The 24414-nt window shown below is 34.8% G+C and overlaps 2 protein-coding genes across 2 annotated transcripts in view; one reads left to right on the top strand and one right to left on the bottom strand.

Annotated features, from left to right (window-relative positions):
* Positions 1-298: 298 nt before the first annotated feature.
* On the bottom strand, positions 299-2341 carry LOC139895747 (adenine/guanine permease AZG1-like). Its single transcript, XM_071878283.1, has 2 exons — positions 1741-2341; positions 299-1551 (listed from the first exon to the last, which is right to left on the bottom strand). Exons 1-2 carry the CDS (start codon positions 2243-2245, stop codon positions 341-343), a joined length of 1716 nt encoding a protein of 571 aa, XP_071734384.1. The 5' UTR covers positions 2246-2341; the 3' UTR covers positions 299-340.
* Positions 2342-9363: 7022 nt separating this feature from the next.
* The window catches only part of LOC139899676 (uncharacterized), a 55918-nt gene continuing 40867 nt past the window's right edge, over positions 9364-24414 (top strand). Inside the window, exons 1-2 of the mRNA XM_071882524.1 lie at positions 9364-9507; positions 21571-21643. Of these exons, the coding sequence (XP_071738625.1) occupies positions 9364-9507; positions 21571-21643 (217 nt within the window). The remainder of the gene's footprint in view (positions 9508-21570; positions 21644-24414) is intronic.

Below are 24414 nucleotides of genomic sequence, written 5' to 3'. Positions count from 1 at the left end.
TACTACCTCCGTCTCATTTTAATAGGGCAGTATTCCATTTTGAGCTTTTCTATTCTGATAGTCCACTTCCATAAATAGAAAGGAAAGAAGATATTTCATTGGTGGATCTGGAGAGAGAAAATATTTCATTGGTGTAGAAATGAAGTTAGTGAAATTTCTTAAAACTGTGTGTTTTTTGTCTGTAGACTATTGGAATGAGACGGACGGAATAATTTAGTACTCCGTATGTTAGTAATAAATATAAATAATAATAATAATAATAATAATAATAATAATAATTAAACCCAAATTATCCACATTACATATTACATCCAGCCTAATCCTCAATAACTTTCCTACTTTACACCACACAACTATCCTTATCTACACCATCTCCCCCTAAACTCCGATTCCCATCCTCTACACCCCCTTTAACTATTCCATATTTACGTAACACCCCCTCACCCCAATCCCACAAATTCAGTACCATGTACGTCCCAATCCCTCCGATCAAACCATACGCTATCGAGTATGTTAACGGCATTAATATCAACGTCATAAAAGCAGGTATCGCTTGTTTCATATCTTCCCAATCAATCTCCACCACTGATCTCATCATCAAAACCCCTACCAAAATCAACGGTGGTCCCACTGCCCACGCTGGAATAGACGCCAATAACGGCGTGAAAAAGAACGCCATCATAAAATACCCACCCACAGTTAACGCCGTTAACCCCGTCCTCCCACCTTCCCTAATCCCAGTTGACGACTCGATATACGCCGTTACCGACGACGTCCCAAGTAACGACCCGACCACAATTGCAGAAGCATCCGACATGAATGCAAAATATTGTCCCTCGAAATCGCCTTTTTCGTCGGTAAAACCTGCGAATCGCGCCATCGAATACAAAGTCCCTGTTGTATCTAAAATGTCTACATACAAAAACGTCACTAATGCCTCCCAGAAATGTATTTTGTTAATACTCGAAAAACTTAACGCGCCAGCTGTTGATTTTATTTTATGAACATCAACGATGTTTTTGAAATACTCGTACGCTCTGTCGCCAGCCGGAGTGTTTGGAAACGCGGTTACTTGCGTGTTACGAAACCATGAAACCGCTGTAACAAACACAATTCCGTAAACAATCGCGCCCTTAATGTTCTTAATCAAACAGTAGGCGATAATAACGAACCCAACTGCACCTAGCCAGAACGTGGGGCTCAACATTCGGTTATCAACGCACATAATATTTCCGGATACAGAACCACCAGGAATTAACGATACGGTGCCGTTTGGGAAAGTAATTACTGGAGCGAGAGCCGCACGTGACGATTGTGGACACGCGCCTAATGTAACTAATGTGGATGAGCTGTAACCAACTAAACCGACTCCTTGATTATTTTGTAACCCGATAAAAGCTAAGAATAATCCGATACCGGCGGACGAGGAGATCCGAACCGGTTTTGGAACTAACTTTGCCAGTTTTGCCCGAAATCCAAGGGCTGAGATTAAAAAAAATATAACCCCTTCAACGAATACAGCTGCAAGCGCGTTTTGATATGATATTTTACCTGTTACAACAAGAATTAGTTACATCAATCAATTTAGATATATTTATTAGTAGATATCGTGTAGTTATATATGGTTATATTCAGTATTTCAGTTTTAGTTTTTTTCGAAAAAAGGAAAAAAGATATCGTGTAGTTGATGTATTGACGGTGATTAAATTGTATTAATTTATGTGTATTAACGATTATTACCTGAGCCGTGAAATCCAACAACGGTGTACGTGAAATATGCATTGGTTCCCATTCCAGGAGCTAAAGCTAACGGTAAGTTAGCAAACGTTCCCATGATGACGCAAGCAATGAGAGAGGATGCCACGGTGGCGACTATCAAGTCTTTCCGGACTTTTTCTAGACATTTTGTGTAGCCCGGGTTAACCGGTGTGAACTTACAAGAATTACTGGGCTGGATGAGGGTTAGACCAGGGCCGTTGCAATTGGAATGATCGAATTTAGGGTCGGAACAAAGTGGGATGCAGTCGGAGACTGAACAAGTGGCACCCGATTCAGATAAAATTGAGGCGTTGACTGCGAGGATGTAAGCCATGGTTAAAAATGTGGCCGTACCAGCACGAAGCTCGGTTGTGAAAGTGGTTTTACGTTCGGTGAGTTTGAAGCGTTTACCGACTCGTGATGTAGCTATTAAAGTGTTGAGCCGGGTTAGCCGTGAGGCGTGTGATGGTGAAACAGAGGTGTTCATTTGAATGTGGTTCAAATAGAAAATGAACTATGAATGTGTATTTAGAGGTGGTTAAGGTGTCATGATTTGAGTGTGTTTAGTGTTTGTGTTTTAAAGTTGTTTTGTTTAGTGAGTTTGGGATGAGAATCCATTAGATGAATCTTGCTTTAACAATCATGTATATATAAGGTTTCATGATGAAAACGTTGAAGGACAGTTTAAAATACTAGTACTCCGTCTTACTACTTTTATCAAGTGTTTAATTTAGTTTATTATATTAATATTAATATATTAATAATATTATATAATTAAATTAAATTAAATGGAGTATTGAATTAATTTGGATAGGAAAAGTGTGAGTAACTGTTTGAAAAACTAATTTTGAGAAATTCGTGACTTAATTAAAGATCGACCAGTAACACATAGATTTGACCATTCTACATCATGATCCGAAAAATACTCCAATTACCATAAAATGCAAAAGTATACGACTTTTAATGCATGTCTTCCAAAAACTATATTCTGTATATTTATTTTATTTTATTTTTTATAATACATGCGAAGTTATTAAATGTTTTATCATGTCATTGGGTATATGGCTAGCTAGTTAAATTTGTTATATGTTTTTATCAAAAGAAGAATTTCTTTTGGGGAACGAAAGTAAATATTGTGTGTCGCACACACCAATTTTATATTTGGGATATCAAAACTTGGCTACTAGTTCGGGTTTTTGTTTATCCACATGGTGTTGGTTCACTGTAACATTCTATATGGGCCTTATTTGTTTCTTGATTTGTATTTCTAGTAAGGCTCATGTTTTGATGGTCGTGTCCTTATTTATTTAATTCTTATTTTTTTGCCAAAAAAACCTAGTTGAATTTGTGGAACATTACTTATTGAAAATGATAATTTTATAGGAAAAATTAAAACGGCGCAAATTTGTGGAACATTACTTATCAGTAATAAATAACAAATACTCCGTAACAAATAATAATAATAATAAATAAAGATTATAAGATAACGGAATATGAATCTTAGAAAAATGAAATGTGATTAGTACATTTTTTTTTTTTGGCGAAAAAGGAGAAATATATTAAATAAATCTTCATCAAAAAGATGAAAATAATCAAACATGATACATTGTGAGAGGCTTTTGAGCCCGAAAAAAATACGAAAACCAAATTGAAATTACAACGAATGACATATTGAAGAACCTAGCGTCTTAACAAGCCCGTGAGACCTGGATACACCAAGCCCACCAAGCCCACTTGAAAATAAAAGTTGAGCAGACCCAAGAGACAAATAGAGCAGACCCATCGAAGATTGGGCTTAAAAGCCCAAACATTTGCTGAAGATGGCGTGTAACTAGGGATGGCAAAAAAGCCCGAACCCGACGGGGAAAACCGAAACCCTACATAATTGGTCCGGGTCTGGTCCGGGTCTACGGGTCTCGTGCCGGATATGTGATTGATTTTCAAAAAATATTCGGGTTCGGATTCGGGTATGGGTTTAAATAAAGACCCGTCTACCCGGCCCGTTTACCCGGCCCGTATACCCGCATAATAATAATAATAATAATAACAATAATAATTAAAAATGAATAATAATAAAAATTAAATTAAAAAATATGTTGATTACAAGATCAATATGAATTTATATATTTATTTATCATCTATCAACTTCACATTTTCATCTGCATTCAAATCAAAAATCTGATTTATAAAAATATTTAAAAATTGATAGTGAAGATAATTGGAAATAGGAAATAATATATACTGTACAAATATACACATATAAATAAAGCATATAATTTACAGAGTTATAGATTGTATATGTTTTTGGTAATGTATTTATTTGCTAAAAAAAATAAAAAAAATAAAAAAAGTAAACGGGTACCCGTTTACCCGCTAGTTAGTAAACCCGTTTACCCGCTAGTTAGTAAACCCGTTTACCCGTCAGGTATTTGGTCCGGGTTTGGGACTAGTTTTCCTTATCGGGTCCGGGTTCGGGATTACTCAAACCCGGCCCAAACACGACCTGATGCCATCCCTACGTGTAACTGCACGAGGAAAGAACCATCCTCCCTAAAAAACTTGAAATTGTCATAACAAAACACCTTAACCCTAAAAACGGCAAAAGCTTGAAAGATATCTAATACCTCAATAAAATTGACGGATCGGTGGAATAAGCGAAACATACAACAAAATAAGGATGTGGGGATGTCGAGATTCGAGAAACCATGGCGAATTGAATTGACAAAGAGAGGATGATAATTGACAGAGATTAGAAAAACGTTGGAGAATTGAAATGCTTTGAAGACTTGAAGTAAATTAATACCCGTGAATGCTATTGTGATTGCTTCAAATTGCCATAGAAAAGTCTTTGACTCTACAACTACACTTAAATTGCCAAACTACAACTCTTTATTGGGTACGATTAGGCCTGAATTGAGAAGTGATTAAGCGATTAAGGGTTATTTTGTATGTGATTAGTACATATACAAAATATAATTGTATATCATCAAACATGTTTTAAAATATTATACAATACATTATAATATTATGAGATAACTAAGAAGTGGAGACTTAGAAATCTCTAGTGAAGACCCGAATTCAATCTATATAAACTTCATTTTAAGGCTTTCTCTTACAAAATAAATATTTAGACTACATTTTGAAGTTTTCTCTTACGAAATAAATATTTATAAAACATCTCGAATTACAGTTACAATTTTGTGATATACGAAATCATTTTTTTAACTACACAAGTGCAATATGCCTTTTAGGTAAAGATTATTCCTCTAAACTATTTTTTTTAGCGTAAAAAGCAAAAACTTTCATATAACAAAAAAAGATTTATCTAAAGAATGAGATCTCCTTACAACTTACAAACTAAGAACCACTAAACAAGACATAACCAAAGCTCGCAAAGCCAAAAACAAAGTCAAAAGTCCTATGAAACTAAACAAGAATAAACAGAAAAGATGAATTCCAATCTACACGATAATCGAAAGATTAAGATTCATCTAAATATTATTGTTAAAAAAACATGAGAGAGAGTGTGAGAAGAGAGAAATTTTCAGGCAATGGTGGTGGCACGAGTGGTTTGCGAGAGCGGTACAACGGCGGGCTGCAAGATCGGTTAACAAGGCTATTCAGAATTCGATTAACATCCTTCATGTTCTTCAACTTCCCTGAAAGTTGGGTGACTACGGATCTGTGGCGTGTCTTCAAACCATATGGTGATATTAGAGATACATATGTAGCTGGTAAAAGGTTGAGAGGTGGAAATCGTTTCGCATTTGCAAGATTCGCGAATGTAAGAAGCACAGATTTACTGCTATCTGAATTGGAAAAAATCAGATTCAATGGTGTTCCAATTAAAATCTTCAAGGCTATAGAGAGAGAAAATCCAAACATGGACAAGCAGTATGGATACAAGAATATTCAGGAGCAAACACATCATCATTCCAACGCGTTCAGAGATGGTCGGAATTTTCGGGACGTAGCTAAGGAGTCAGAAAATGATTTGAGAAGCAAACTCAATAGGATCAATAAAGAAAAAGAAGACTTAAGGGCCAAATTAAATAAGATAAGAGATGATAAGTTAAGGGAGGAGAACTACTCGCGTAAAGCTGGTAAGGAAGAGGAGATGACCTACAAGGACGGGAGAACCATCAACATCAAAGGGCATAAAAAAAACTTTGACCTCATGAGTAGGTCGTTCATCTGCGAACTTAAAAGCACTGATCTATTCTATCAGTTGGAAGACTTATCCAAAGCTGAAGGCATGATTAACTTCTCCCTTAAGTACATAGGGGGATTAAGTGTCCTTATAGTATGCGAATCTTTGTCGGAAGCATCTGCCATCACAAACAACCAAGATCATTCCATTTTTAAATGGAGCAATAGCATTCGTAAACTTGGGAGCAATCACTGGTCACCTGGCATATTAGCAAGGGTCAAAATCCGAGGTGTTCCCATCACGCAATGGAATGAAGATACATTTAGTTCTATTGCGAGTTAGTGGGGGAAAATATTGAAGATGGAGAATTGTAGTATTGAAAATGGTAACCAAAATCTCATCTATGGAAGTGTTCTGTTACATATTCGCAGCAATACCAATTTCATAGAGGGTTGGGTAAATCTGAAAGATGATGACGAAGTGGTTATTGTAAGCTTTAAAGAAGATAGCAATAGAAGAATCAATGTTTTATTTGGTCATAAGGAGGAAGCTGAAGAAGATAACTCTTCCAAGTCCGATGAAGAGCTTAATGACGAGGTGGATTTTGTTAATGATACATTTGACGATTCGGATGACGATAATAGTGTTGTTAACCTGGATCCAGATGATGCAGGTACAGGCTTTAATATGGAGGCAAATCATATGTGTAAAGACCTGTCCTAATCCATAAGAACGAATACAATAACATATGATTACATTGCAAGGTATTTGACTTCTATATGATACATTTTACAAACATTGCATTCGTTTTAAAAGACAAACTTTCATTACATCGAAAGTTGACAGGCATGCATACCATTTCATAATATCCAACTATAATGTAACACCCCGTTTTTCTAAACATGACGCTCGGGGCATCATTTGAAGTCCAAGAATGATTATTTAATAGTTTGGATGTAATGCATTGACCACATTTGACTTTGGGATGTTTTAAAAGTGAAATTGGAGTACATCAGGTAATCTTTCGAGTTTGAGTGCAGTTTGTCGCGTTCTGGTGTGTCGCGTTCCGTGACAAACACGCTTGAAATGAGACAACTTCTGATGGTGATTTCTGACCACTTTGTCGCGTTTGAGTGCTGTTTATCGCGTCCTGGTGTCGCGAAACGCGACGAAGTGTCGCAAAACGCGACAAATGTCGCTGAAATGACTTTTTAGCCATTTTAAATGGCATCTTTTGGGGGTATAATAGTCCTTTCACTTGTGGCCGATTTTGGGGAGTTTAAAGCTGATTCAACCATACCCAATCCTCATTTATCACATCTTCACCTTCACCAATTAAATCCTAGAGAGAGAGTTGAGGTTTTTAGTGAGAGAGAGCTCACTTGGAGAAGAAGGAGACCAAATCTCGCCCGAGCCCGAGTTTTAAAGTTGTTCCTTACACCTCTAACTACGTCGTGATAGTGTTGGTAAGTCTTAACTCCGTGTTTTGAGTTTTAATTGATTTATAGCTAGGGTTTGTTCATTTGAGACTTGTAAGACCCATTTGGGGGTTAAATGGGTGAATTTGGGTTAAATTGGTGTATGAAAACCCTAAGGCTTGTAATCTAGGGTTTGGTCATGGACTTGGTGTTTGTAAGTGTTAAATTGATGTTAAAAACACTAGTACACTTGTGAATTTGTGAAAGATTGTTAATGGGTGCAAGTTTGACCAAAATATAAGTCTAAGTGTTGAAATGGGCCAAATGGGTAATGGTTGACCTAGTTGGGTAAGATGGGTATGAAATGCCCATAGTTTGTGTTAGTTGGCGTTAGTAGACTTTAATCACTAGCTTTTAGTGATTAATGATGAGTCTTGGCCTTTAATGGGCGGTTTTGGTGTAAATGGGTCATGTAATGCAATTGGGTCATTAAATGCTCGAGAGTTAAGTGTTGGTGGTTAGACCCACTAGTTTGTATGTTGATTTGGGTACTTAATGTATTAGGTACTTCGCTTGAAGCTCACGGAAGTGTTTTAATCACCACCGGCGTGATAAGGTGAGTGGAATAATTATATATGTATATATATGATTTATTTATTCGTGTCGTAGGCAATAAGGGTTTAAATCGATTTGTCATTGTCATGTATGTATGATATGGTCTTAAGTTCGATTTGTCGATACCATATCAATGATTTATATTGGAGGGTAATGAGGGTTAAAGTTCGATTTGGCGATACCTCATATGTGGGTTTTAAGTTAGATTAGACGATACCACATTAGACGGGTGATATGGGTTAAAGTTCGATTTGATGATACCATATCACTATTGTATAAAGGCGTGCGATGAGGGTTTAAAGTTCGATATGGCGATACCTCATATGTGGGTTTAAAGTTCGATGAGACGATACCACATTAGACGTGACGGGTGGTCTTAAGTTCAATTTGGCGATACCACTCATGGGGTTTATTTGGTAACCCGAGGGATGTTGTGAACATCGGTGACTTGTACGCGGGGATCTTATCCCTTATTATATTTCGGTTAGTTTTGTTGTACGTCATTGGTGTTTATATTTCGCATTATTACATTGTTGTGTTTATTATGCTAATATTGTGCTAGTTGTATATTGTTACTAGCTTGTTATGCATGCGTAGTTCGTGTTCGTGGATACGAGTAGGTAAATTGTATATGTATGCGTATAATTGTTTTACTCACTAAGCATTAGCTTACCCTCTCGTTGTTTACATTTTTATAGGTTGCAAGTGGCGGCTTGGGTTTGCTTGAGGACTAGTGCTTTACAGATTGCTTTATACTTTTGATTAGGATTGGGTAGCGTTCCCAATCACCATGCTCGGTTTTGGTTGTGAAGTGAACTAGTCGGATCATGAATTATATTTTGGATACGTCAAATGGGTCCCGAGTTGCATTCCCGTTTTGTAAACTTAATTTATATATTGTATGTTTTAAAGGTGTTTAAACTTATCATTGTAATGATGATGTTTTCGGAAACGTACATGGACCAATGTTGCATATATTATTATGATAAAAAAAAAAATTACTCGGGTTGAATACGGGTTGGGTTGTTTCAAGTGGTATCAGAGCATGGTCTAAGAGATTTAGGTGACTTGAGATAGGCGCCTAGACTTAGACTTTTGTGTGTGCTATTATGCGGGACTTGTAGGATTATGGGTCGGTTCGGGTTTTAGTTATATGTTGATTTTGTGTTACTAATCATGTTGTTTGTGTTGGACATCTAGCAAGATGGTTGTTGTATTTATGAGCTCGGCATGGCGTGTAAGCGTAATAATGCTTCGCGACCATTATTACGGTTGCAAGCCAAGTCAAGTGAGTAATGTACCACAAGTATTGAACTAGATGGGGTGTACGAACGGTAATGTATTTATATGATTGCGAATATAGATCGTGGCGGTGTATGTAATTTATTTATGTTGCGTTCCTAACCGAGTTCATTTCTTAGAATGACGACAGGGAACAAACAAGTTAAAGAGGAACAAGGCGACGACTCTGAGCTCACGGCTAAGGTTGAGGCCATCTTTAAACGGCAAAAAGCGGAGTTTTTCAAGGATGTTAGAAAGGTTTTCCAGGAATCGGTTGATGGGCAAGTAACCAAGTTAATCAACGAACGAATGAATGTCACGATCGAAGAGGCATTCGAAGCTAGAAACATTTATCCTCGCGGTGAAGGAGGTGATGGTAACGGTGGACATGGAAGGCGAGACTTCCATTACAAGAACTTCAAGGATGCTCAACCTCCTATGTTTAATGGGGTGAGGGATCCGTTGAAGAGTACATGTTGGGTTTCCGACATCGAGGGGGCTTTCCGTACTAGTGAATGTCCTCCCGAGAAGAAAACGAGATAAGATTCTAGTATGTTGCGTGAAGAAGCCAAGTTGTGGTGGGATGACAAGATTCAATTGTATGGTGAAGAACAATGTACGAGCTTGTCATGGGAAGAGTTTAGAAAGGAGTTCTTTGATGAATACCGAACTCAGTCCGACCTTAATAAAATCCGGGACGAGTTGCGTGATTTGCGACAAGGTTCGATGGACTTGGTTACTCTCAAGTCTACTTTCTTGTCAAAAACTCGTTTTTGTCCGGAGTATGTCGGTGATGACCGAATGTTGATGCTAGATTTCTATCGTACTTTAAGCGATGAATTGAAACGTAAGATTAGTCGGGGGATGGCTAAGTCTTTCGAAGAGTTGTTTGAGTTAGCTCGGGGTTTCGAACTGGAGGTTTCGAAGGCAAGCGGTTCCGATGTTAGTAAGGGAAAGTTCGAAACTACGATATATTCGAACAAGAAGAGTAAAAGTGTGACCGAAGTTGTCGGTAGTGTGAAGAAGGATGGCTCCGGAAATTACCTCCCTGCTTGCTACAACTATGGGTTACGGGGTCATTTGTCTTGCGATTGTACAGAGCCAACTTCCAACCAGGTTACGTGTTTTAATTGTCAGAAAAAGGGACACTGAAAGTCGGAGTGTCCTGAGTGGGTTGGTGATGCGCGGAGGAACTAGCCATAACGTTTGAAGTACTTTTCGATTATGTTAATGGAATGTACTTATGAATTTTTGGTTGATTTATTGTGGTAAGTGCGTATTGAAAGGAAGGGTAGCATTCCTTTCGAAATTACCCCATGATGATGTTTGGGATGATGGTCGAAGGGCGTAAGACTTGGTGCTTCCAAGCATTCCTTAGTGTGGGGTAAAATATTTTACCAAGCCATTGGAGTAGGCTTTGGAGTTACTTGTTAGTGCGTGGTCACTTTTGTGTTGTGAGATTATGAACCATAAGGTTCGACGAGCACGTATGACTTAAGGTCATTCTAATTAGGATATGGGTATCCGCGAGCGGATGGAACCCTAGGTAAGAAGTCTTTTGACGTTGATAATGTTAGTAGTGGAGTCTAAATGACGCGATGTCAGGTGCCTTTTTCATACCTGCAAGCGTAATGTTCGACTCCGACGGTGTTGTTGTTACGTTGTACTTAGGGTACCGGAGAGAAACCTTTAGGTACATGAGTGACTAGGTGGAACCTTGACAAATTATGGCATTCGAAGAATTGCAAGAACAAGGTTTGTGTAAATTGTGATGAACTCTTCGTTGAGGTGATTAAGGATAGGTTAAGATCCTTCGTATGCCCAATATTGGAGCAAGTGTTGTGACGGGTTGGGTGAACCCATTTGTTAGAAAATTCTACCTTTCGGTAGCATTGTACGGTTGTACAAGGTGCGTGTTGTGTTTTGGCTTTGTGTCATTGTTTAATTAACGCCAACGGGTGACGGTGAACGTTAATCTCTAGTGTGCTAAATGAATTCTTGAGAATTCGAGGACTATGACCGATGGAGTGATTGGTCACGAATTTCGAGAAATGATAATTATCGTCGGATGATATTATCTTGACAATGTGATTATGGGACGAGATCCTAAGTGGGGGAGTGTTACTCCCGCACAAAGGGATTTTAATGTGAGATTTCGAACGGTGTTTGTGATAGATTTGGAATTCGTGTCGAGACCTTGAATGGTCGAATGATGGAAAAGTACAATTTAGGTTGAAATTGTATTTATTGATTTAGATTTAAATTACTACTCGAGGTAGTAACGTTGATAACTCATCGAGAGTTAAGTGAGCGGGTTTGACGAGCAATATGAGGCCTCGTGGACAAAGAATGACGTGTCGAAATCTCTTTTAGAGAATCGTTGTTTTGTGCATATTAGTGATGCAAGTGACTTTTACTAGGTCATGATGTCGATGCATGTAACTAGTGAACGGAAATTCCAAGTCGAGTAGAATTATACTAAGTATGTGTACATACTTAACGTACGTGCAATGAGGGTTAAGTCCGATTTGACGATACCTCATTTGCAAAAGCGGTGGAATGAGATATGGGTTTAAGTTCGATTTGCCGATACCATATCAAGGCGTGAGTTGGCATGAGATATGGGTTTAAGTTCGATTTGACGATACCATATCGATAGGTGCGTTAGTATGTGATGTGGGTTTAAGTTCGATTTGACGATACCATATCACTTGGTGTGTTTGCTTTCTTGCAAATATTATGTCGAGCGTTATCCAATCGTGAGGATACGCCTTTTTGTTAGCTCCGTTGAGTCGTTTGTGACCATGTTGAGTGGTAAGTGTTATCCGTAAGGATTTGCTTTGATTCGGTCTTCATCGGCTAGATGGTTGACTTTATTTTGGTATGTAGTTGTTACTAGCGATGTACTTGGTATGGTATGCTAGGAAGATTAGTTGAGTTTTCCCGATGTGAGGGATTGAGCAAGTTTTGTGCACGGATTTGTGGATTCGATAAATCGCGGGTGACGATTTAGTTGTTAAAGGTGACTCTTTGAGAAGAATCGCCTAGAGGAGTGGAAGAATACATGGCGATTCCGCGTATTCTAAGTGATCGTTATAGACTTCGGATGTTTTGCACGGCTCGAAATGCGTGCAAGTGTGTATTTAGTTAATGGATTAGTCTTCGGGTTAATGAGTAATGTGGTGGAAGTCAGATTGGAACGATTGTTTGAGAACTATAGCGTGTAGGTTCGGATTGGTTAAGTGACTAGGATCACGAGGACGTGATCGAATTTAAGTGGGGGAGAGTTGTAACACCCTGTTTTTCTAAAAATGACGCTCGGGGCATCATTTGAAGTCCAAGAATGATTATTTAATAGTTTGGATGTAATGCATTGACCACGTTTGACTTTGGGATGTATTAAAAGTGAAATTGGAGTACATCAGGTAATCTGTCGAGTTTGAGTGCAGTTTGTCGTGTTCTGGTGTGTCGCGTTCCGTGACAAACATGCTTGAAACGAGACAACTTCTGATGGTGATTTCTGACCACTTTGTCGCGTTTGAGTGCTGTTTATCGCGTCCTGGTGTCGCGAAACGCGACAAATGTCGCTGAAATGACTTTTTAGCCATTTTAAATGGCATCTTTTGGGGGTATAATAGTCCTTTCACTTGTGGCCAGTTTTGGGGAGTTTAAAGCTGATTCAACCTTACCCAATCCTCATTTATCACATCTTCACCTTCACCAATTAAATCCTAGAGAGAGAGTTGAGGTTTTTAGTGAGAGAGAGCTCACTTGGAGAAGAAGGAGACCAAATCTCGTCCGAGCCCGAGTTTTAAAGTTGTTCCGTACACCTCTAGCTACGTCGTGATAGTGTTGGTAAGTCTTAACTCCGTGTTTTGAGTTTTAATTGATTTATAGCTAGGGTTTGTTCATTTGAGACTTGTAAGACCCATTTGGGGGTTAAATGGGTGAATTTGGGTTAAATTGGTGTATGAAAACCCTAAGGCTTGTAATCTAGGGTTTGGTCATGGACTTGGTGTTTGTAAGTGTTAAATTGATGTTAAAAACACTAGTACACTTGTGAATTTGTGAAAGATTGTTAATGGGTGCAAGTTTGACCAAAATATAAGTCCAAGTGTTGAAATGGGCCAAATGGGTAATGGTTGACCTAGTTGGGTAGGATGGATATGAAATACCCATAGTTTATGTTAGTTGGCGTTAGTAGACTTTAATCACTAGCTTTTAGTGATTAATGATGAGTCTTGGCCTTTAATGGGCGGTTTTGATGTAAATGGGTCATGTAATGCAATTGGGTCATTAAATGCTCGAGAGTTAAGTATTGGTGGTTAGTCCCACTAGTTTGTATGTTGATTTGGGTACTTAATGTATTAGGTACTTCGCTTGAAGCTCACGGAAGTGTTTTAATCACCACCGGCGTGATAAGGTGAGTGGAATAATTATATATGTATATATATGATTTATTTATTCGTGTCGTAGGCAATAAGGGTTTAAATCGATTTGACGATACCTCATTGTCATGTATGTATGATATGGTCTTAAGTTCGATTTGTCGATACCATATCAATGATTTGTATTGGAGGGTAATGTGGGTTAAAGTTCGATTTGGCGATACCTCATATGTGGGTTTTAAGTTCGATTAGACGATACCACATTAGACGGGTGATATGGGTTAAAGTTCGATTTGAAGATACCATATCACTATTGTATAAAGGCGTGCGATGAGGGTTTAAAGTTCGATATGGCGATACCTCATATGTGGGTTTAAAGTTCGATGAGACGATACCACATTAGACGTGACGGGTGGTCTTAAGTTCGATTTGGCGATACCACTCATGGGGTTTATTTGTTAACCAGAGGGATGTTGTGAACATCGGTGACTTGTACGCGGGGATCTTATCCCTTATTGTATTTCGGTTAGTTTTGTTGTACGTCATTGGTGTTTATATTTCGCATTATTACATTGTTGTGTTTATTATGCTAATATTGTGCTAGTTGTATGTTGTTACTAGCTTGTTATGCATGCGTAGTTCGTGTTCGTGGATACGAGTAGGTAAATTGTATATGTATGTGTATAATTGTTTTACTCACTAAGCATTAGCTTACCCTCTCGTTGTTTACATTTTTATAGGTTGCAAGTGGCGGCTTGGGTTTGCTTGGGGACTAGTGCTTTACAGATTGCTTTATACTTTTGATTAGGATTGGGTAGCGTTCCCAATCACCATGCTCGGTTTTGGTTGTGAAGTGAACTAGTCGGATCATGAATTATATTTTGGATACGTCAAATGGGTCCCGGGTTGCATTCCCGTTTTGTAAACTTAATTTATATATTGTATGTTTTAAAGGTGTTTAAACTTATCATTGTAATGATGATGTTTTCGGAAACGTACATGGACCAATGTTGCATATATTATTATGATAAAAAAAAAATTACTCGGGTTGAATACGGGTTGGGTTGTTTCATATAAATGATCTAATCTGTCATTTACTTAATCATAATCTTTACTGAACTCAACGACTTGAATGCAACGTCTTTTAAAATATACCATGAATGATTCCAAGTAATATCTTTAAAATGAGCAAATGCACAGCGGAATATTTCTTTCAATTCCTGAGAATAAACATGCTTTAAAGTGTCAACCAAAAGGTTGGTGAGTTCATTAGTTTATCATAATCGATCATTTTCATCATTTTAATAGACTACAAGATTTTCATTTCCATTTCTCATAAATATACGTCTCATGCATAGAGACAAAAATCATTCATATGGATTGAACACCTGATAATCGACATTCACAAGATGCATATAGAATATCCTCATCATTCCGGGACATCCATCGGACATGATATAAATTTCGAAGTACTAAAGCATCCGCAACCATGGATGGGGCTTGTTGGGCCCGATAGATCTATCTTTAGGATTCGCGTCAATTAGGGGCTCGGTTCCCTAATTCCTAGATTATCAGACTAAAAGGGGCATATTCGGCTTCAATCCATTCAACCATATAATGTAATTTCGATTACTTGTGTCTATTTCATAAAATATTTATAAAAGCGCATGTATTCTCAGTCCCAAAAATATATATTGCAAAAGCATTTAAAAGGGGAGTAATGAAACTTACAATACTGTATTTCGTAGTAAAAATACATATGACGTCATTGAACAAGTGCAAGGTTGGCCTCGGATTCACGAACCTATATTAATTAATTATATATATATATATATATATATATATATATATATATATATATATATATATATATATATATATATATTTGGTCAATAACTGTCTAACAATTTAGGTCAAGTCGTAGTGTATCACAATCCTAATGCTCGAGACTAATATACAAAAGTCAACAAAAATCATTTTGTCCAAAATGACTTCCCAAAATTGTATAACATAAATATAGTCGTTTTATATATTTAAATATATTTATCAGATTTTATTATAGTAAATAATACAAACCATTTATTAATAAATAAAAAGTTATATTAAAGTTTATTTATGATAAAAATATACTTTTATATTACTCAAATAATAAAATTTATACAATTTACTCAAAATCATAAATATATAGTAGTTTGTACTATTAATATAATTATATTACGTATGGTGAAAATGTCTTTGTATCACATATTTGATAAAATAATATTGATAATAATAATAATAATAATAATAAGTAAAGTTGCACTATTTTATACTAATAATATTAATTATTTTTAATAATAATAATAAAAAAATAATAATAATAATAATAATAATAATAATAATAATAATAATAATAACAATATTTATATTTAATAATGATGATATTAATTATGATAAAATGGTAATTCTAATCAGGATAATCTTAATAATAACGGTACTTTTTAATATTAACTGTAAAATAATAATATTTTATAAAAGTAATAATTCTATTCAAAATGATAAATTTTTAATAATGATAATACTAAAATGATAATAATAATGATATTTTATAATAACAATGATATTTCTATTAAAAATGATAGTTTTAATATTAATGATACTTTTAATAATAATAATGATGATAAAAATAATAAAATGATAGTTTTGATAAAAATATTAATTATTTTAAAAATATTAAAAATAATAATAATAATAATAATAATAATAATAATAATAATAATAATAATAATAATAATAATAATATTGATTATTAGATAATAAAAATAATAACTATAATAACGACGATAACGATAATGATAATGATAACGATAACGATAACGATAACGATAGCAATAATCATTTTAACAATAATACTTTTTAAATTATAGATAATTCAATTGACGATATCTTTTAATCCGTTCATCAAAACCATATGATATCTAAATGAAAAGTTTATAGTTTTTCGCCAGCTTTTCAACGACATGCATATCTTATACCTTATCTCAGTAGCATATATATCAAACTTATGTTTTATCAAAACTATCTAACGACTAAATTAAACATACATGCATGCATAATCATATTTACTCGAGCACTAGTCAGGGATACATTAATAATATATAAAAGTTAAGTTATGAGTGCTCACGTATCAATATTGTGATTCAATATTGCAGGAAAGTACGTAGACACAACAGAGATGATAAACACTAGATCGACCTCACGAGCATACCCCCGAACATTACCCATCACCTCCATAGTTATAACCCATAATTTCCTTAGTCCTATCCTACTCGAAAACTAGTTTTGAAAACTCGTTTCAGATCACTCGAGCAGCACTCCGTCGTAGTATTTTATGTATAATACTAATAATATTAATAATAATATTATTCTTAATAATAATAATAATAATAATAATAATAATAATAATAATAATAATAATAATAATAATAATAATAATAATAATAATAATAATAATATTACATATATATATATATGTTGAGAGAGATTGATATCGAGCGAATGATGAATAAACTGAACCATAATTCGTGAATTTTATAGAACCTCACACCCAACCACACCCCATGCGATCGCATGGGGTTTGTGGATCAATATCATGCGATCGCATGATTGATGTTGGCAGCTGGAATCCATCAAATTCTCTTGCCGACACACGTTAATTTAATTAATATATATAATATATTTAATCTTTATAATTATTTAAATATCATATTATATTTACGTGCATAGTTAATTTGTAAATTTAGTTCCAATGACTCGTACGTTGTCACTCGAGTTATGTCTCGCTTTCGGTTTCTCGAATGCATTTTACGTTTAGAAAACTGGCACTTTTTGTTTAGTGACTCGTACCCTTATCAAAATATATACTCAAATCATTAGTAAACTATATTACGTGAAGTGTAACTTATGCATTTGAATGTTTTGGTCATTTGCTTCTATAAATCAATAGCTCGATGTTTACCAAAACATATTATTTTAAATCAATCATTTTACGACTAAATAATATTATATTTTATCACTTTGTAAAATATATATATATATATATATATATATATATATATTTATTTATTTATTTATTTGGAAATATAAATTTATATATATTAGAAATATCTATATAATATTTAGTTTTTCAAAATTAACTATATTTCAAAGTTCGTTTTAAATTGGTTTAGAAAATATTATAACACGTAACGTTTATACATTAAACTCATTTTAATAATAGAAGTTATTATTTCAAATAATGTTCTTAATATTATGAAAACTAAATAATTAAGTTGCCAAGGGACACGAGTCAATCACTGAAAAGTATGTTTTTTTTGAAAATTAAATAAGAATCTCCACTAACATTTTGACTAACACTCGTTAATGGACACATTGTCCTTTCTTGAAAATCACTTTATCATTATTTTCCGAATATCGTTAAAATGGAAAGGTTTTCTAAATCAAAGTGGACTTCTCAATAGGGACTCGTAATCACCATTCAATATATCTGAAAATTCAATCATTTGATCTTATCATCTAATTCCATCGATAAACATGTTGAAACAAATACGTTCATGAAAAGTATTATACGTTTAATACTTTGTTAATATTCTCAAGTTTTCATATATACATATACGTACATATACATATTCATATCCAATTAAATAATGGTTTGTGAATCGTCGGAATTTGGTCGGGGTTAAATGAATGTATGAACACAGTTTAAAATTTTGAGATTTTAACTTAACAAATTTTGCTTATCGTGTCGAAATAATATAAAGATTAAAGTTTAAATTTGGTCAGAAATTTCCGGGTTGTCATAGTACCTACCCGTTAAAGAAATTTCGTCCCCAAAATTTGATCGAGGTCGTCATGACTAACAGTAAGAATGTTATTATGACGAACGTAAGCCGATACATAGAGTTTTATCATGATTAAGAAATACAGATAAAATAATTCTATTTCTTGAAGCGTATGAGTGATGCTATCATATAAGAGTGAAATGAGAAAATAGAGATTTGCCTTATCTTTTGATGTCATCACAGTTGATCTTCGGATTAAAGAAAATCTTTGTAATCTATATAAGATTTGATTCTTCGGTGATTAAGGAAATTATGATCCTCTTTGATTTAATGGGATAATCCATCTTGATTCCTCCGCCGGATATTTCACTATAAATTCACCCCCCTTCATTTCCTTTCAACTCACACCTTCTATCCTTTCTCCTTCAACTCATACTTTTAAAGCATTCATCAATATGCTTCATCCCGTTCTGATCCTTAATATACTCCTAACTTTCATATCTGTTGTTTTTCTTTTTCATTTGCCGCCGGAAGAATCTATTTACTTCTACTATACTCTTGGTTTCATAGTGTTTTTAGTTCTCCCGTGTCTTTATGTTTCTATATGCATCGATATATATGGGTTGTAATTTCCAGGTTGTTGTTGAGCTTTATATCTTCCCTTATATTTCAAAGTCCCTGTTTCTGTTTTCTATAATCATTGTCATTCACAGTTAATGCTCTCTCCTATTTGCTGTGATTTATACTCTCATTCTTATTTCGGAGCTTCATGCTATGTTTTCTCTTCTATCCATTAAGCACAACAGGTAATGGCCCAGAATTTGAAGGTATAGATTCTGGAATGAACAAGGTTAATGTTCTAAGAAGGAAATTGTAATGGCGCGATCTTGATTTGTCAAATTACCAGAATACCTCGGAAAAGACCGAATCATCAAGAAAAATATTTTCTTGATATGTTTAGAGGTTAAGTAGAATACAAGAGTTGTGTAACATGGCACATGATGACGTTATGATCTGTGAATCATCACGTTCCATTTAGAAACTCAGCATGACTTACTGTAATATAATCACGTTGATCAAGTGTCATTATATTATACTAACTCATGCTTCAGTTCCCAACACTACTTCAAAAGCATTCATATTTTTAAACTTGAAGATTTCAAAATTTAGAAACTAAAATAGTTTCTTTTATGATGTAACACAGATAGTGTAAAGAAATAAATGATTTCGAATAACAATAGTTATTAAGATATCTTCAGAAATATCGAGGATATTTATAATGAGAGATATGATGATATCTTAGAATCTCTAATATCAGAGGATGATGAAGAATATTGTTCGCGATGGTTTTAGAGTAAGGAGCAAGGTATTCATTAATGACTTCAGCAGACCCTGAATCATTTGAATTCTTTGAAGGTAGATTTCGTCTTTGTGATTTGTCCACAGCCTCCTTCATGGTTTGCTCAATCCATTTTTTCAGTTCCAAACCTTCTCTTTTTCTGTGCTTTTCTAACACACTATTCTTTATTATTAAACTTTTTACTGTTAAGGTAGTTTATAGTTTTTGCTACTTCATCAGCATTTCGAGAACTATTCCGCAGTTCGGGGTGTTTTCAGAAACTTCACATTCGAAATATGTTAGTCCGTTATATGTACACATATAATTATTGGCGTAGACATGCTGCGAGATTTCAAAATACTGATTGCTAATTCCCGATTATTCGTATGACAATTCTCGTTACAAGATGCAGATGAATAAATGATGGGGTTTTAATGAGTAAATATAATGACTTTTCAGAGAGGCTAAAGTCAAAGGGTAATGAAGTTGCTGGTACATCTGCTGATAATGTGGTGGAATATAAAAGGTTCCCCGGTAACAAAAGGGTAATTGTATATGTCAGGGTTATAATAAGACTACTACTCCGGATGAAAATTGAAGTTGACTTGCTGGAGCTGTGACAAAACTGACTAATTTGAAAAGGAATCGCAAACTTATTTTTGCTAATAAATGCCAAAGGGTCTGACACGGATACGTGTTAAATTATGACTTTGGTTTCGAGAGTTTTTCAGGTACATAACTGTGGGTTACATGTGGTTGGATCATCATCTCGATTGTTCATTGTTTGAAGTGTCTTCAGAAATTTCGGAGGGTTTGAACACAGATTGTAATCGTTAATATGCATATGATGTTCTAGCACAGTTTTGAAGTCAAAGTATAGCTTTGAAAGATGTAGGAATCTAAGAGTGATGATATCGGTTATATCTTGAATTGAATTCTGCGTCTTCAAAATCAGAATATATAATTGAATTTGAATGAGTATGGTTGTTTTGATTTCTATAAAAGAATGTATTTTGTTATGAAAGTAGTGAGTATAGTCGATGATTGCTGAATCAAATTCGAAGAATGTAACATATTAATTGTGTATTTATATATTTCTCGGGTATTACCTACCCGTTAAAAAAATTCACAATTAATATTTTGTACAAAAGAATTTTATTACAGTCTTTATGAAAATATATATGTGTATATTTTCTTCAGATGTAACATAGATTTAATGAGTTAATATTAAATTAAACTCATTTGATTTACGGTTGAAACTAGAATTACATAATCTCTAAAAACTTTAGAAATTACATAACTTTTACGGAATATTTCTTTAATGAAATTGAAATTATGAATCAATACTTCATTATTTGTTGATGCATGATGTTGGTATTCGTGGAATTCTTGTGAACTTCGCAAGGTACGAATGATGTTATATGAAAAGTTTCAAGTACATCGATAATGAAAGTGTAAAATCAAACATATAATTGAATAATACACTTGATTTATTATGAAATGAAATTCATTGAATTAAAACAGAGATTGTAGTTAACGATGATTAAGTCGCTAACGAAGACTGTACATCATAGCATATTAGTAATATGAATTAACCGAGTAGTTAAGATTCACACATAATAGCTTAGTACGGAAAGATTCATTATGGTTAAAAAAAATTTATATATATAAGATATACATATAAATCCTTCAGTGGAACTGAGTTAATACTTCATAACTCGTTATTTCGATATACCTATTGGTGATTGTGTTGTCGATATCGTTGGTGGTTATGTAATTGATGGAGCTTGTAGTGTTACAGTGTTACAGTGTTGCTGGTGTTGGGAATACTGACGGTGATACTGGCGGTACTGGCGATGCTAGTGATGCTGACGGTACTGCTGATGCTGTTGGTAAACAAGTCTAGCTTGTAAATCACGCACCATTCTTGTCAGCATTTCTATTCTTCCTTCTAACATTTTGGTTCATTCATCTGATTTAAGGTTAGGGCTAGAATAGATAATCTCTAAGACTTTAGAGATTATATAATCGTCGCAGAATGCTTCTTCAATGAAGTTTTGAATCAATACTTCATCAGATAATGTTGTTGGTACTCCTTGGTATCTATGGTGCGTATGACGTTGATGCTCGGGGTACAGATTATAAAGTTGAGGTTTGCGACGCGGTTGTGATTGGGAGTGGTAATGGTACTGTTGGTGTTGATGATGGTACTGGTTATGCTGCTGGTGCTGCTGCTGGTGTTTGTAACCTTTGCACCATATTCTCCATAGCTACTCCCCGAGCGCGAAGCTCGTTGACTTCTTCTATTACACCGGGGTGATTGTCGGTTAGGACTAGCGGATAAATAAAATCTAGAATTTGATGTAGTATATAATCGTGACGAGATACTCTCGAAATGAGAGAGAAAATGGTGTTTCGAATAGGTTCGCCTGTAAGTGCTTCAAGTTCTTCACCAAGAGGGCAATGTGGTGGATGGAAGGGATCACCTTCTTCTTGTCTCCAATGATTGAGAAGGCTACGAACCCATCCCCAATTCATCCAGAATAGATGATGGCTAATTGGTTGATCCATTCCAGTCACACTGCTTTCAGAGCTTGAGTGGGATTCCATTTTAGAATCCGAGGGACTTGAACTAATGACGAATTCCATTTTGTACGATTGAATAAAGGATTTTTCAATATGAAATGATTTTCCGGCTATCGGGTGGTATTCTAATTACATAGAATATCTATATATATAGATCAAAAGATTTTGTAGATTACGGAGGAATTTCCGAAATATGTCAGGCAAAGTTTATAGTAACAGATACGCTAAGTTATGAATTAGCAGATACGCTAAGATATGAATTTTGTCTATACACTATTCATGCAATCAATGTAATAAGACGTGTCTAGACTAAGAATGATAAGTAGGTAATTTCCGACAAAAATGATAAGCAAAACTTCTGACATGCAGACACGGTCAAAGTTCAGACTCACTAATGCATCCTAACGACTATCAGTTAGACACACTAATGCAGACCTGGTTCGCTAAGACCACAGCTCTGATACCACATGTAAAGACCCATCCTAATCCATAAGAACGAATACAATAACATATGATTACATTGCGAGGTATTTGACCTCTATATGATACATTTTACAAACATTGCATTCGTTTTAAAAGACAAACTTTCATTACATCGAAAGTTGACAGGCATGCTGATAATGCTAAAAACGAACATATATTTCATAGCATTATTCCTCAAGAAAGACAAGCTTTTAGTTGCAATTGTTCTATTTACAAGTGATATTCGTTTAAATAATAAAAGGTGAAGACAAAAGACAGATTCGACGATTTGAAGACGCAAACGACCAAAAAGCTCAAAAGAACAAAAGACAATCAAAAAGGTTCCAATTATTGATAAGAAACGTCTCAAAATCACAAGAGTACAAGATTCAAAACGCAAAGTACAAGATATTAAATTGTACGCGAGGACGTTCGAAAATCCGGAACCGGGACTAGAGTCAACTCTTAACGCTCGACGCAACGGACTAAAAATTACAAGTTAACTATGTATATAAATATAATATAATATATAATTAATTATATTAATTATATATATATTATATATATATATTTAAAACCGTCGGCAGCCAGAAACTCCAAGGGTGTAAAATGAAAATACCTCTCCGCGACTCGCGGAGTTTGAAGGCCTTTTTGCCGCGAGTCGCGGAGCCACAAAAATCATTCCTGGCTATAAATCAACCCGAATTCTGATCAAAATCATCTTATTTTTTTTCTTCTCATTCATACGAAGTAATATATTTATATTTATAATTTATATTTTAATTTTAATTATAATTCTAATAATAAGGGTATGTTAGCGAATGTTGTAAGGGTGTAAGTCGAAATTCTGTCCGTGTAACGCTACGCTATTTTTAATCATTGTAAGTTATGTTCAACCTTTTTATATTAATGTCTCGTAGCTAAGTTATTATTATGCTTATTTAAAACGAAGTAATCATGATGTTGGGCTAATTACTAAAATTGGGTAATTGGGCTTTGTACCATAATTGGGGTTTGGACAAAAGAACGACACTTGTGGAAACTAGGCTATGGGCTATTAATGGGCTTTATATTTGTTTAACTAAATGAAAGTTTGTTAATGTTAATATAAAGATTTACAATTGGGCGTCCCTATAAATTACCATATACACTCGATCGGACACGATGGGCGGGGTATTTATATGTACGAATAATCGTTCATTTAACCGGACACGGGAATGAATTAATAGCCACTAGAATAATTAAAACAGGGGTGAAATTACATTCAAGGGTAATTGGTGTAATTGTTAACAAAGTAGTAAAACCTTGGTTTACACGCAGTCGATAACCTGGTGTATTCATTAAACAAAGTATTAAAACCTTGTTACAATTCGAATCCCCAATTAGTTGGAATATTTATCTTCGGGTATAATAATAATTTGACAAGGACACTTGCAATTTATATTTATGACTGATGAACTGTTATGGACAAAAACCAGACGGACATATTGAATAATCCAGGACAAAGGACAATTAACCCATGGGCATAAAACTAAAATCAACACGTCAAACATCATGATTACGGAAGTTTAAATAAGCATAATTCTTTTATATCATA

The sequence above is a fragment of the Rutidosis leptorrhynchoides genome, chromosome 3 (assembly GCF_046630445.1).
Source record: "Rutidosis leptorrhynchoides isolate AG116_Rl617_1_P2 chromosome 3, CSIRO_AGI_Rlap_v1, whole genome shotgun sequence".
Taxonomy (NCBI): Eukaryota; Viridiplantae; Streptophyta; class Magnoliopsida; order Asterales; family Asteraceae; genus Rutidosis; species Rutidosis leptorrhynchoides.
Note: the sequence above shows the minus strand (reverse complement) of the source record. Positions and strands in the feature narration are given on the sequence as shown.

What these genes read in the sequence shown, in the direction of transcription:
- LOC139895747 (XM_071878283.1), bottom strand. Translation starts at nt 2,245, where the DNA reads ATGAACACCTCTGTTTCACCATCACACGCCTCACGGCTAACCCGGCTC. An exon ending in TGTTGGATTTCACGGCTCAG is followed by an intron (nt 1,552 to 1,740) that starts GTAATAATCGTT and finishes TTGTTGTAACAG; the next exon opens with GTAAAATATCATATCAAAAC.